The sequence below is a fragment of the Taurulus bubalis genome, assembly GCF_910589615.1.
Source record: "Taurulus bubalis genome assembly, chromosome: 3".
NCBI classification, from domain to species: Eukaryota; Metazoa; Chordata; class Actinopteri; order Perciformes; family Cottidae; genus Taurulus; species Taurulus bubalis.
The window spans coordinates 11119236-11133858 of NC_136591.1; the positions used below are offsets into that span (position 1 = coordinate 11119236).

At 41.6% G+C, this 14623-nt stretch overlaps 3 protein-coding genes across 3 annotated transcripts; 1 reads left to right on the top strand and 2 right to left on the bottom strand.

Annotated features, from left to right (window-relative positions):
* Positions 1 to 1055: 1055 nt before the first annotated feature.
* LOC306734908 (putative oxidoreductase YtbE) lies at positions 1056 to 3709 on the bottom strand. The gene is made up of 6 exons (XM_079216321.1): positions 3611 to 3709; positions 2908 to 3212; positions 2451 to 2596; positions 2112 to 2251; positions 1874 to 2032; positions 1056 to 1747 (listed from the first exon to the last, which is right to left on the bottom strand). The coding sequence occupies exons 2-6, from the start codon at positions 3156 to 3158 to the stop codon at positions 1568 to 1570; spliced, it is 876 nt and encodes a 291-aa protein (XP_079072447.1). The 5' UTR covers positions 3159 to 3212; positions 3611 to 3709; the 3' UTR covers positions 1056 to 1567.
* A 151-nt stretch (positions 3710 to 3860) lies between these two features.
* LOC306734909 (putative oxidoreductase YtbE) lies at positions 3861 to 7116 on the bottom strand. The gene is made up of 6 exons (XM_079216322.1): positions 7030 to 7116; positions 6186 to 6456; positions 5757 to 5902; positions 5359 to 5498; positions 5087 to 5245; positions 3861 to 4969 (listed from the first exon to the last, which is right to left on the bottom strand). The coding sequence occupies exons 2-6, from the start codon at positions 6422 to 6424 to the stop codon at positions 4790 to 4792; spliced, it is 864 nt and encodes a 287-aa protein (XP_079072448.1). The 5' UTR covers positions 6425 to 6456; positions 7030 to 7116; the 3' UTR covers positions 3861 to 4789.
* Positions 7117 to 7744: 628 nt separating this feature from the next.
* majin (membrane anchored junction protein) lies at positions 7745 to 12511 on the top strand (the record flags this gene model as incomplete). The annotated part of the gene is made up of 8 exons (XM_079215275.1): positions 7745 to 7848; positions 8971 to 9016; positions 9129 to 9204; positions 9289 to 9399; positions 9880 to 9914; positions 10172 to 10311; positions 11625 to 11691; positions 12266 to 12511. Exons 1-8 carry the CDS (start codon positions 7748 to 7750, stop codon positions 12509 to 12511), a joined length of 822 nt encoding a protein of 273 aa, XP_079071401.1. The 5' UTR covers positions 7745 to 7747.
* Between the last annotated feature and the right edge of the window lie 2112 nt (positions 12512 to 14623).

A 14623-nucleotide genomic window follows, 5' to 3' on the forward strand; every position in this document is an offset into this window, starting at 1 on the left:
TACAACTTTCCTCCACCCTTTTTTTGTTTTTATATATAGCTTTTCCTAAACTTGTTAAGGACCTTTTTTTTTTAAATCAGAGAATTCTAGACAATCTGAATGGCACCACAGCTTTTTAACATTCATCCAAGTCTACCGACATGTCAGCCCCGACTGTGTAATACGTATTCACTGAAACATTTTGGTGACCTTTTATAAGTATGACGCTCTCAACTAAATACAGTTAAACTATCCTGTTACATTTAAGAAAAGTAAAATAAATAAAAAAAATGTTGGATATCTCACACAAGGGAAATTAGTAATGAGTATTTTGGTAATTGTGCCCTGGATGGAATAGTGTTTTCTCTAAGATCTGTAGCTGCACACAAGCAGCACAGTTGAATCAGCTTTGCAGAGAATATGTACATGGTGTTGAGATGGGGCCAGATATGAAAATGGAATTTAAGAGTCTAATATTGTCATGAACTGCCTTGAAAATGCTGTGACCTGTGATGTGAAGCCGCATAACCGGCCTTGTCTGTTTACCCAATTACCGCCTTAAACTTTACAGCTTACTGTCACCTATTGCGCTCAACAACAAAACAAAAAAAGCACAATATCGTGGCGGTGCGTTCGCTGTCACAACTGTGAGGAAAACAATTAATTATAGTGGCCAAGGCTGGAAAAGCTATTTCAAAACAAGTCATGTTGTAATTTCGACTTTAAAACATTTGTGGCAGTGAACACACCCCAGAGGGAAACCGTGCCCGGGCACCTGGAGTTTTGCAACCATCCTTGGTATTACTTGAATCTACAGATGTGTGTGGAGAAATTTGCATTGTAATATTTCATTATTCTTTTCTTTTTGAGGATTCCGTCTCATTTTTGTATGACTTTTGTAAATTTTCTCTACAGCTTTGGAACTTCTGGTATATGCTGTCCCGAATAAATACTTTTAAGAGTGATTTTAAAAAGTGAGTGCCTTGTGTAATCCTCTGTAAAACTCTCTGGTAAAAAGAACACGATGAAAATTCCATGTTTTAATTGCAAATTTAGAGTAATTAATTGGCAATTTAAATCACAAAAGACTTAGTATTTCTTTAAATATGGGATTTGCCCTAAAAATGATAGCCCATTGACTAATTTATTATTTTGGGGGGGTGGGTCACAACAAACAGGATGACTTGCAGGCCAATGTTGTCTAAAATGCTACTTTAATTCAAATTAAAACAATTTGTATATACAATATAAAAAATGTTTATACACAAACTAAATCCTCCACACATTCGCCCAGTGCGATAGACCATTTTCTACGTGCCAGCCGGAGCTAAACAACAGCAGCATTAAAGAGCAGAGTTCGCAGAGTTTTGATTACACATTGGTTTGGCTATTTTTGTTTTGCACCCTATGATCACTTTATAGGCCTACCTATTTCAAACAGCTAAGATTAAGTCTTGGAAATAGGGGAAAATATTATGGAATAGTTTTGAATATTCACTAGTGATGTGTGGGAATGGCGTTTTTTATTTTTCAATGAAGGGTGCTATACCATGAAGTTTATTATTATTATTATTTCACTATTGGTTTATCAAGCCACTAGTGATGCATCCCGACAGTATTTTCGCCCACAGTCCAAAGCTGACAGTCGGTCCATGTCTGTGTCACTCAGTGTGAAGTCAAAAAGCCTGGCATTGTCCTTTATTCGGTCTGGATTTGAAGATTTGGGGATCACCGGGACGCCCTGCTGCACAGCCCAGCGCAAGAGGACCTGAAGGGGAACAAAAGACCTCAATGTTTTCCAAGATTTTGCGTTACAAAACTAAGAAAATTAAGTCTTTATTGAACCATGTGTCAATAAGGCTGGCCCAAAAATATATTGCGTGTGTGTGTTTACCTGTCCAGGGGTGCGTTCACAGTTCTTTGCCACCTCCAAGACCACAGGGTCAGTGACCAGCTGTCCTTTCCCTAAGGAGGAGTACGCTTGGAAACACACTCCATGCTCTTCACACACTTTCCTCAGCTCTGTCTGGCAAAACCTGGGGTGAAACTCTACCTGAAGAAGCAACAAAAAGTATATAATGTAAGTATAGTATATGTGTAATCCATCCTCTTTTCCCTCTCATGCATTCTACCTGTAGCACTGCAGGAGGGACTTTGCAGCTCTGCATCAGTTCTCTCATGTGTGCTGGCGTGTAGTTTGACACTCCAATGGCCTTCAGCTTCCCCTGGGCATGCAGCTCCTCCAGTGTGGCCCAACTCTGAGCTCGGTGGCCTTGAATAAAATATTAATTAGAAACTCATCATCAGTGTAACTCAAGTGCAACTACGTTGTGGAGGAGGAAAGAGAGAGGACAGCTTGAATCTGATCTCTTAGTAAGTGGAACATTTATTCATAAAACATTGGATACAGCTGGCCAAAGCAAAACAGCGCTCCAAATTATTTGATATTCATGTGTTACTGGACTGTTTACCTGGGTTGCGTTGGTCAGCCACATCCAGACCCTCTGTGCCAGGCCAGTGGATCAGGTAGAGGTCAATGTAACCCAAGTCCAGCTGAGAAAGGCTGCGCAGGGCTCCTTCCATGGCTTTCTCGCCTTGGTCACTGGAGCCCAGCTTACTGCAGGGAGAAAGAGAGGGGTTGTTCAGAATTGTAGACTTTGCCTCCGAGTCAAACTTCTCTGAGCTTCAGATCTCTGATAAGAAAATCACATGATCTGGGAATTATACCAAAGCCAGTATGCCAGTAAATAAATGCATTCCTCATTTTACTCAGCATCAATAGTGAATGTAGTTCATATTCAAGATGACAGGCATGTTTATGAAATTGCTGGAACAAAAGATTGCCTTCTGTACTATAATGCAACAAAGGCCACTTATCCGCTGACATGCTCTGCTCTTTAGGAAGGCCTACGAGCGTATACACTGCACCTTGTTATGAATACATCCTCTCTGGTTAAGCCATGTTTGGGCAGGAGCTCCTTCAAGGCTCGGCCCAGCTCAGCCTCATTCTGGTAGACGGCTGCACTGTCAAAGGACCGATAACCAGCAACCAGCGCTGCGTCCACAGCCCGGTACAAGTCTTCCAGAACCACCAACTTGTAGGTCCCTAGACCCAGGAGGGGCATCTGAAGCCCTGTATTCAGGAGGACAGGAGGGACACTGGAGGCAGGGGAAGACATCTTATCTGAGAGGAAGTATGTGTACCCTGTTGGGACTGTTTGGTCTACCCAACACTGTTGGAGAGGGAGAGAGAGAGAGAGAAATAAATGGGAGATTTTCTAGAGTAGTAAACACTAACGTGGTTGTTTCAGGACTGGCACTACACTGGTGGAGACAGGTTACACTGAGTTCTACTGTTTCCCCATTGCCCTTTACCACCATATTTGTTAGAGGACGTGCACAGCGTTGCAAATGAGCACCAATGACGCCGACAACGTTGCATTTTTAGACGTAAATAACATTAAATGCAGCGTAAACACGTAGGGGCGTCGCAGGAATACAACGCGGCAGTGTGTGACCATGAGTATAAATAAACATAATATGAAACGCACTCCAAAATTACATTGGTTTGCTGGGCAAAGCTCTTATGGTAGCAATGCTAAAATGACGCGGTGTGTTCATATATTCTCACCTCACCTCGCGGGCGCTTTCAGCTGAATTCTTTTGAAGGAGAAGGTGTATAACATCTACAATAAGAGGGAAGGAATGGAAATGTCACCTCTCTTCTAATTTTACACTTGTTTACGACTAAGCATCCGCTTTCCGGCAAACACGTGGTACACCGACAGTCATGTGTCAGCAACCGGCGTGTGTGTGTGTGTGTGTGTGTGAGAGAGATTTATGAGATTTGAAATATGCAAATGCTAACTGCTGTAGCTGATATGAGGCAGCTAGCAGTATAATAACTTTATTTATATCGCACCTTTCCAAACAGAGTTTACAAAGTGTTCTACAGAGAAGCATAGCATAGACAAAGCCAAAACAAGAGGACAGGAACACAAAATACAGAGCAATATTAAGAAAACAGTATAGCCAAAACAATAGCCTACTGATATTTGTTCTGACTAGCTAGCTAAACCAACTCCAACAATCTCCATGATGTTGATATGTAGGCATATCCTGTATTTTGGTTTTCCTCTGAACCAACAAATTAATAAATGAATCTGAGTATCTTCTGATTTTGTTATCCAGACCTTGCTTAAGCCATTTCGATGAAACTTGATTCTTCAAGGCTGTTTTTTTTTTTAAGGCAAGATTCATTTTTTGGGTTATGCGCTGTCCTAAATAAATGACAAGAGACATTTTAAAGGGAGTCTCTTGTGTAAATCGTCTGTAATTCTCCAGTATAAAGGACACTTTGAAAATTGCATATTTTTCCCACTCAAATGGGAAAAGTAGAACACAAAAGCCACAGCAGTGTTTGTCAGAGTATGATTAAAGAACAGCCTGAGGCAACAAAGAATATAGAAGTATCTTAAAAATGTTGGCACATTGAATATGTTTTTGTTTAGTATACATCTACTGCCTGAACAGGCTCAGTGTTTTATACACATGGGTCACAATAAACAGGAAGAGTACTTGCCAATGTTCAAAATAATACTTGAGTTCTTATATATCTAATACATTTAATCAAAATCAATACATTTGCCCAGTGTGTTTGTTAAGTAACTGGGCTTTCTCTGTCTATACTCCAATGTCCCACTTGTTCTGGTGGTGGTTTCCCACTACTGCATCACTGCCAGTCAGAGCTTAATAACAGCAGCATTTAAAAGGCATAATGGAAGACAATGTGTGTTCCAATTGTGCTCTATCAAGCAACTTCTGATGGATCCCAGCAATACTTTTGCCCACAGTCCAAAGCTGACAGTCGGTCCATGTCTGTTTCACGCAGTGTGAAGTCAAAAAGCCTGGCGTTGTCCTTTATCCGGTCTGGATTGGACGATTTGGGGAGTACTGGGACGCCCTGCTGCACAGCCCAGCGCAAGAGGACCTGAAGGGGAACAAAAGACTTCAATGTTTTTGGAAATGTTTTGAACACGGAGAAGGTAGTAGTCATGAGCTGGCCAAAAAAGGTCAAGATGATCAAGATGTTTGTGTGTGTGTTTACCTGTCCAGGGGTGCGTTCACAGTTCTTTGCCACCTCCAAGACCACAGGGTCAGTGACCAGCTCTCCTCTCCCTAAGGAGGAGTACGCTTGGAAACACACTCCATGCTCCTCACACACTTTCCTCAGCTCTGTCTGGCACAGCCTGGGGTGAAACTCTACCTGAAGAAGCAACAATGACAACAAAACATTCTTTTCACTTTTTAATTTGCTTTTGTGTACTATTATGTATATTATAATGTTATCCATCCTCCTTTCCCTCTCATGCATTCTACCTGTAGCACTGCAGGAGGGACTTTGCAGCTCTGCATCAGTTCTCTCATGTGTGCTGGCGTGTAGTTTGACACTCCAATGGCCTTCAGCTTCCCCTGGGCATGCAGCTCCTCCAGTGTGGCCCAACTCTGAGCTCGGTGGCCTTGAATAAAATATTAATTAGAAACTCATCATCAGTGTAACTCAAGTGCAACTACGTTGTGGAGGAGGAAAGAGAGAGGACAGCTTGAATCTGATCTCTTAATAAGCAGAGCATTTATTCATAAAACATTTGATACAGCTGGCCAAAGCAAAAAGTTGGTTCAAATGATTTAACATTATTTTGTTTCCGTAATTGTACATACACACAGTTATGTTCCAGTGATATTTTGGTACATTTAGGAAAACATTGCCTCTTTACCTGGGTTGCGTTGGTCAGCCACATCCAGACCCTGTGTGCCAGGCCAGTGGATCAGGTAGAGGTCAATATAACTCAAGTCCAGCTGAGAAAGGCTGCGCAGGGCTCCTTCCATGGCTTTCTCACCATGATCCTTAGGGCCCAACTTACTGCAGGGAGAAAGATTTGTAGACTTTGCGTCAGAAGGTCAAACTTGACTGCGCTCTATAAAATCTCTGAGAAGGCAATGCTAAGATCTGTGTATCAGAATCAGAAACTTTTTTTTGCGACGTATGTTACACATACAAGGAATTTGTCTTGGTGATTGGTGTGTGTGACAATAAATATACTAAACATAGTGTATGATACCAAAACAAGAGTGTGTGCCTTTTTCAGTTTGAGCGACTTCAAAAAGTGCATTCAATCATTGTGGATGCAGCCCATATACCTCACCTGGTTATGAATACATCCTCTCTGGTTAAGCCATATTTGGGCAGGAGCTCCTTCAAGGCTCTGCCCAAGTCAGCTTCATTCTGGTAGACGGCTGCACTGTCAAAGGACCGATAACCAGCAACCAGCGCTGCGTCAACAGCCCCATACACTTCTTCAGGACCCACCAACTTGTAGGTCCCTAAACCCAGCAGGGGCATCTGATGCCCCGTATTCAGGAGGACAGGAGGTGTAGAGGACATCTGATCGGAGAGGCACTTCTTATTTTTGGACGCTTTTCAAGAGATTCAAGAGATAGTTTTATTGTTATATGCAGACAGTTACTCCGTACAATGAAAAGCTTATTTTGCTATCCTCCTTACGCACAGAATCACAATAAACTTAAGGTAAAAAACATTTTTTAATTAAGAATACAAAAATAAAACATTGCTATAAATGCTAATAGTATAAGAAAATAAGGCACACAAATATGACAACAGTATTGCATAATCAGTGTATAAAGCGCACTATACATTGCTACAAATACATTTTTGGACGCTTTTTGGATGAGTCGGTCTAACAAACACTGTTAAAGATGGCGAGAGACTTAAGTGAGAAATAAATGGGAGATGTGTGTCATTACAGAGGAAGGTCGTAGTGTTGTAACGTAGCAAAATGAGTACCAATAAAACATTAGTACCGTTAGCGGTTAGTACAATGTTACAATGAAGACATTAGGACGTCGCAGTGTAACCAGGAGGCAGTGTGCGTTTGTGTGACAAGCGAGTAGGCTACAAACAGTGTATATTGTCACAGTTGTTAACTTGATGATACCATCGTTAACACAAAAATAATGTTTTCATCTCACCTTTTGGGCCAATTCAGCTGAGTTATTGTGAGGGATTGGTGCGCAAATAAGCGACGACGTATTCATGGAGCGTTAAAGTCACAAGTTAGTCATCTCATTCACTCTCTCACTGAGGCATGTTTACAACTACGACTTCCTGCTCCGCGTGGTCATCTGACAGTCATGTGACATTTTGGGCGGTTTTTCTCCGTCACCATAGTGACACTTTCTCGGACGCCGCCGATTGGAGGAGGAGCCAGCTAATCATTGACTGCCGAGCGACCGGAAGGCGGGAACTCGTCTCCGTGTAGCGAATCTGGAGGCCAGGCAGGCGTTTGATTGACAATCGTGTTATTAACCGTTAATGTCCTGTTGGAGGGGGAAGTTAGCTTGCTGGAAGATCCACCAATTTCATGCTCGCCATTTCCTCTAGGTATTACGGTATTTTTAAGAGAGCGCGAGAGAGCCAAACATGTCTGAGCCTTTAGAGTTGTAGCATACTGGTGCTAGCTAACTAGCTTAACCACTTCAAGGTGTCCAGTAATGTTGACGTGTATTCTGTGTTTTAACCCTCGTGTTGTCTTGGGGTCAAAATGACCCATCAACACACATACATATACACTCGTACACGGGTCATTTTGACCCCCAAGACAACACAAGGGTTAAATGCCCTTCCATCAATTAATATATTAATAGGTTTGTTTCCTGATTGTGTTGCCCCAAACAGTTTAGGTCAGTCATGCCACTGCAACCCTTCTCCTTCCCTTTCCCTGAAACTCGATTCTTCAAAGCTGATAGTTTTATCTACAAGTTCAAGATCAGAGGAGGCAGCAGCTTCAGGCAAGACCAACATTGTTCTTATCATCCTCACAGCCTTGTCTTTATACTTGAGAGCAAGAAGTGTAGTACAAGAACAAGACCAGCCTGCTGACAGATCCCAAGATAGCACAGTCTAGCTGTTTAACCCAAGGCTTAGCCTGAAGGGGAGCCGAGACAAAGAGCAGACCATGACAGAATAGAAAGGGTGCCATCCCAAAACCCGGCTTGAGATAGGATTTAGTAGTGGAAGTACATTTTTATCAAGCAGCTTAGTTGCACATCTGTGATTCTTCTCCCAAATTAAGATGAGCATTCTTCAATGCATCACTGGAAATTAGTTTATTACCAGAAATGGAGTAATTCAATGTTTACTTTTGGCCAAGCTCAAGTGCAAATCCTTCAAGAGCTAAAGTAGCTTGAGGAAATGGTAAAATACTTTGAGACCAAACTGTAAACAGAGGAAAGGCTCTGGATTAGAGCAACTACAGATTTGAGTAATTTTTTTTTTTTTCCTACTTATTGAAAGCAGAGCAAATCAGCACCAGCTCAGAATCCAGCAAGAGGAGGACTATTGATTAATGTTAGACCCGCTCTTGGCTCCTTCCATGTTTCCCTTTCCCTTTTCTCCTCAAGATTAAATTCTGCAAAGCATTGCACAAAGTGCTTTAATCTCTAAAGCTGGGGAGTTGGGGAGATGACTGAGTTTCAGGCAAGCGAGAAGGCATTGATCTTTTTTTCTCCATTTCCTATAATGGTTACTGTTACACGTTCTGATGTGTGTTACCTACGTTTGTGATACTTTGTTTCATCTGAGAACAAAAGAGGATCTAAAGCCCCACTGGATCAGCCTGCCGTTACTTAGGGTTAACGTAGTAGAATAAGAGCCCCAACCGATCCTGGAATTCCTCAATGCCGAAGAAGAACATTTTCATTTAAACTCCACCTAGTTCTGACACTCAAGGATTTGGACTCAACAATCAAAGCCTTAATGCATGTACTGCTTCGGATTTATAAGGCCTTATACTGTTATCAGCTTAACAGTGTTTGGAAAAAAACAAAACTCAAACTATTGCATTACAACATCTTTTCAGATACAACTGTGTTGTGAACATATTGTAACGTATGCTATGTATGTTTTATCAGCGGAGAGGAGGTTATGGGAGAAAACTGCTTCTATCAGGAACTGGAGGTAATTATGGATTCTGTTTCTTGTGCTTAGTCAGCATTCACGGTTGTTGTGTTGACTCACTGTATTCAATTCTCTGAAACTTGTTCTCTCCCTTTCTCTTCTCCGTCGTCAGGACATTCTCAGAACAGTTCTTGGCAACTTGGACAGCCTCCAACCCTTCTCTAGTGCCCACTTTAATGTCTTCCCTTGTATCCTCAAACACAGCTACTGATCCTCCACGATGATGCTCATTCACTGGCACTGTACCGTATTTCCTTAACTGTAACTGCCAGATAAGAAGCCGTGGGAGGGGGCGTCAAAGGTGGTGTGCGAAGATGGCGAGGGGAGGCTGAGAGCTTACCCGTTTAGTCTTATCCTCTACCTGGAGAAAAACACCCCAAATGGTGAGGATAAACACATGTGAGCAAACAACTCACGGCTTACTCGGTTGTATTCACAAAACATATTCTGCACAGCATTTTCATGTTATCAGGACAAAAGGCGGTGTGGCTGTAAAGGTACTGTGCTCAAATATTTAAAAAAACTCTTTAAGTCAATTGTGATTCATATTAATAAACCACTCCATCACCTCGTTTGAGTCTAACAGGCACAAATCGAGGAAGGAGTCACAAAGGTTTATCCTTTACCTCGTTTCTGGGGCCAGTGTTCACAGAAAAGAATAAAGCTCCTCCTGGGTCGCTGCAGCATGCACATGCATATTTTCAGTTTGTTTTTCTGTGTAGGTGGTCCAACATAAAGAGTCCTGTTAGCAAGCACTGGCTGTGCGATAAAGGACAGACAATCTCAGTACAGGATTGTACGAAAACAGATCCACAAGATGCCGTCCAGACGTGTTGATGTCTCACATGTATTTTATCTTGCAGAGGGAGAAAAGCAGGCAGCAGAAAAGTTGAGCCCAGTGAGTTGTTCTGTTATTCGATCAAAACAGTGAGAAAAGTGATACAGGCTGGAGTGTATTTTTATGATCAAATGGTCTAGTCTAATATGACATGTCAACAACAGCCCAGATAGCAGTGCCAGACATTACCATGTAGTTAAATCCACACCTCTCTGATGTTAACAATAAGAACTAAACATTACCAAGGGGTAGGGTTTTATATTAAATGATCCAGTGTCCAACTCGTCATATATCATGTACCACTGCATGTTTTCTAGCAAAGAGCTGTTACACAGCAATTCCCCTGTGTGTCTGAGCCCCAGTCAAAGCGCCGTAGAAGAGATTTACCACTAGAGGAGGCCATACTAAAGGACTTTCACGCGGACATGGAAGCTGAAAGCATGGTTTCTGTGGTTGGGTGAGTGCTCTCTCTACTGTCGAGCTTATCTGTAACCTTAAGCTATTTACTCTGTTTGTCACTTTTAACCTTCCAAGGAACCATGAGTAAATGTTGAGAAAATCTCTGCAAGTCAAGGTGTGTACTGAGGAAAGACCTTCGCTGTGCTCAGAAAAATTGTCACATGTGAATGAACTGAAGTGAATGAATGTGTGACAATAGAATACATTTATGAGATGAAAATAAGTTTTCTTATTCTTATTCTTACTATCACTAACACATCCATTCTGACGACTGCCCTGTTTGCGCACACACACAGACACACACGCTCCAGTAATTCTTGCAGTTATGAAACAGACAGGAGGCCGACGGGCGCCACCTCAATCTCACTGTCAGCCAGATCAGTGGGGCGGAAATTATGATTTTAAAATGCACACACACCAACTTATGTAAACAGGATCATCTCATAGTTTTGAACTTGAGGAACACACACTCAAATGCACAAACTGTGTAAACATCCTGCAAGCAGCAGGGCCTCAAGCTGCATCATCATCAGTTCACAGGACATCAAGTTGCATTAAATAATTCTCATTGAATTATTAAATTATATCCACTACATTGGCCATTACGCTTACATGTCCTCAGAAAGGTGCAAAACATTACTGTTTCAGAGGTTTCCTACACACTGCTTCATCACTTATGGCATTCGTGTGTGTGTGTGTGTGTGTGTGTGTGCGAGTGCGAGTGAGTGTGTGTGTGTGTGTGTGTGTGTGTGTGTGTGTGTGTGTGTGTGTGTGTGTGTGTGTGTGTGTGTGTGCAAGTGTGTGCATGATGCCCTGTAGCGACAGATGGTTTGTTTTTTGGGTTAAAGCTGCTTAACAGAAAAGAGTGAGTTTTTTTTTTTTTTTATCCGTCAACAACCACTCACACTTTTCTAACAGACATTGCCAACATTTTTTTTTTTATTCACCGACATGTAATTAAAGGCCTTGGAGGCCATGCACTGTGAATCATGACACCCACCAATTAAATATAAAACACTGAGATTCACACTCAAGCAGTGATTGTCATTGTTTGGCATAACCTTCTTTAATCGACCCTATTCCTACATACAATTATATTTTATACTGTTGTTCTGATACACAAATTGTGTAGATTAAAATTGAAATTCTGTGAGAAAAAGTCACGATGAATTTAGAAGCAAACCTTAATGGCAGAATCTCACACTACAGGACTGTATATTTATTTATCTTAAGTAAAAAGGGGAGTTCCTCATGTATTTGACAATAATGTTTCTGTTAATGTAAGAATAAACTCGGTTGTGTCCCTTTCAGCAGGCGTTCTCTTAATTGTCCACATGCACAGAAAGAGGTCCAAGAGGATCGAGGACATGTCGACATGGTGATTTATTTTTATTTTATTCGATTAGCTCATACATTTACTGCTCAACTGATTTGTCACAATTGAGGAAGTCATTCATTTAAGCGCACAGTTTAGAATGAACTGATTCCAACAATTTTGTCTTTCAATTTCCGTCTCATTTTCGTCTTTTATTTTTATTTTCATTTTCATTTTTCATTTTCATTTTTTGTCTTTCATTTTCCGTCTCAATTTCCGTCTCCCTTCCGTTTCTTCTCTCCCACATTTATAAACTGACACGCTGGTAGCATCTCTGTGTATTTTGATAGATTAATTCCATTAAAATTCAAGCTCATAAAGACACTTTGACACTGAGGCAAATGTAAGAATCCTATTGACCCTTATCGTAGCTCCACGACTTATAGTTCGCGTTGATTTGCTAAACTTTCAGAGCTGCAGTAGTTACAGTTGCAAAGCCCTAATAGAACAATCACTATTCGGTGGGAGTGGGTAGCGAATGGTCAATTTCATTACATTGCTCTCACTGTTAAAAAATATTTAATACTCAGTTTTTTTTAAATAAAATATTTAAATTTCTTCTCATCCTCTCCCACAGAAAGGTTCAAAGGGGTTCGATGAACCCCGACAGAAATCAGGTGTTAACACAGTCAGAAGAACTGGTGCTCCAGGTGAAGTGCATTCTGGGTCAATACAGCACATGGGAAAGGAGGAGCGTGATGAGGAGGAGACAGACTCTGTCTCTGGGACACCTGTGAGGCCGGGGATTTTGAGGCGACTGGCCAGGTATGAGGTCACCCTCAATCCCGAGCAGCCAGGTTCAGATCAGCCGCACCAACAGTAGCGAGCATGCTACAAGCAAAAGATGTCACTGTTAATTTGACTGACTTTTGCACTCACGGGAGAACCGAGGGCTGATTGGTACTGTTCATCTGAGAGAATAAAAGTTGACAAAGATTCGAACGGATTGGGGAAATCCAGCTATTATAAGCACGGAAATTACAATATCCCTATGAAATGTCTGTTGAGACAAGCTGAGACGCCAGAGGCGCGTAAAAGACTGACAAAAGTATCTCCACGTTGACAGGGCACGCCAACAATCTGACAAACGTGCTCTCTTTATGGTAATAATGATATGAGCAGCAGCCTTGTGGGGTGAGCCCACAGTTGCAGTAATCACATGCATGTAGCTGTTTTTGTTTAGTTGTTTAACCTACTCTCTCTCTCTCTCTCTCTCTTTCTCTCTCTCTCTCTCTCTCTCTCTCTTTGCAGCAATATCTTCCCCTTCTCCCTGCTCTTCAGAGACCCCTGAGGGTTCTGTGCTGGAGAGACAGGAGGTGTTGCTGGTTCCAGTAGTGGAAACTCACTGGGGTTTGTTTGGTTAAAGTTCTGAAGTGCAAACCAAAAAAAGTGGGATATCTTTGTTTGTTTTTTTGTTCAGAATAGAATTAGTAGACCTGTTTGCCTTTGTGTTCCTTCATCCTCCATAGATCATCTTCTATACTGGTGTCATGTTGCTGAGATGTCACCTGTTCACTTTTCACTGGAGGCTCTATTTCATATCAGCTTTTTGTTGCAGCTCTTTATTGATACGTCAGCAAATTTGTTTCCATTGGTTGTTTTTGTGATGTTGTTTTGTCCTATTATGGATGGATTTCTGTTAGCTTTTAGCTATTACCTGCAGTAACTTTCTTTTTTTATGTGTGTAGTTCTCTTCTTACCACCAAATCAGTGACTTCATAGATGTGGATATTATTTCTTCTGGATGTATTTTCATGAGCTTCCAAATAACACAAACTAAACAGCAATGTGTCTTTTATTTCTCAGTTTCCCCGCCTTAAACTCTACTACATTAAACGTTCCTTTTCATATCTGTGACCCCATCTGCATTTGATTTATTCTCTTAAAGTCAGTTTCCAGTTGAGCGAGAGCTCCTTTTCTTTGTCTCTACGTACCTACACACGCTTCATTCATGTTTGTTTCTCCATTTTAATGCTCTTTGGGCATTAGTTTAATCCAGATGTTTACATCTTTCCTCAGTATGCAGACTGTCAAATGAGCTGACAACATTTAATATTTCCACTACTGTGTGTGTGTGTGTTCCCATAATGGCACACCTTGAGTTTCAGTGAGTATCACCTTGTGGTAATTCCACTTTCCTCCCATCAATCTAGATTAGCAAACGTGTTCTATCTGTGTGTGTGTGTGTGTGTGTGTGTGTGTGTGTGTGTGTGTGTGTGTGTGTGTGTGTGTGTCGGGGTAAATGGGTCAAACTGGACTGAAACATTGTCTTAGAAACAGGAAAACTTTGCCTAATCCTCTCCTTATATTGTCATAGAGCCCCAAATAACACACACATAATCTTACACTCACATCTACTTACACACTTTGACCACACACACAATATCCTGTCAGACATAATCATGCGCACACATATAGCACTTGAAATAACAGACACACACACACACATACACACTGAGATTAAAATAACAGGTCAGAAGTGGAAGCGGACACATTAATGATATTATAGTTATTCAAGACGCCACGGTTTCCACGGCAGCCGAGAGCGACGGGGCCACAAAGCGATACAAACATCGGTCACCCCACTGAGTCACACTGGAGCAGTGTGTGTGTGTGTGTGTGCGCATTTTAACTACAGTTTAACAAACTTCATTCGAGTCTCATTCTCTCCTGATGAGGTGCTGTAGACCAGTCAGATTTATAGTCTCTCTCTCTCTCTCTCTCTCTCTCTCTCTCTCTCTCTCTCTCTCTGGTTGGCATGGAATCAGAAGAAACACACTGCAATTTACAGTCAACACACTAATAGTTTTCTGTGTAGGTGGGGGGGGGGGGTTCAAGTGACGATGTCACACATTCCGTTTTCCATTGACATAACTAGATTGGGAATGTTTGGGCTAGAGGGGCCATAAGATGATAATTGTGTTTTCCTTAGAAG

Coding starts and splice junctions, on each gene's coding strand:
- LOC306734908 (XM_079216321.1), bottom strand. CDS start 3,158: ATGTCTTCCCCTGCCTCCAGTGTCCCTCCTGTCCTCCTGAATACAGGG. Junction 2,252..2,450: donor GGCTGACCAACGCAACCCAG/GTAAACAGTCCA, acceptor ATTTTATTCAAG/GCCACCGAGCTCAGAGTTGG. Junction 2,033..2,111: donor TCCCTCCTGCAGTGCTACAG/GTAGAATGCATG, acceptor TTGCTTCTTCAG/GTAGAGTTTCACCCCAGGTT.
- LOC306734909 (XM_079216322.1), bottom strand. CDS start 6,424: ATGTCCTCTACACCTCCTGTCCTCCTGAATACGGGGCATCAGATGCCC. Junction 5,903..6,185: donor GAGGATGTATTCATAACCAG/GTGAGGTATATG, acceptor TTCTCCCTGCAG/TAAGTTGGGCCCTAAGGATC. Junction 5,246..5,358: donor TCCCTCCTGCAGTGCTACAG/GTAGAATGCATG, acceptor TTGCTTCTTCAG/GTAGAGTTTCACCCCAGGCT.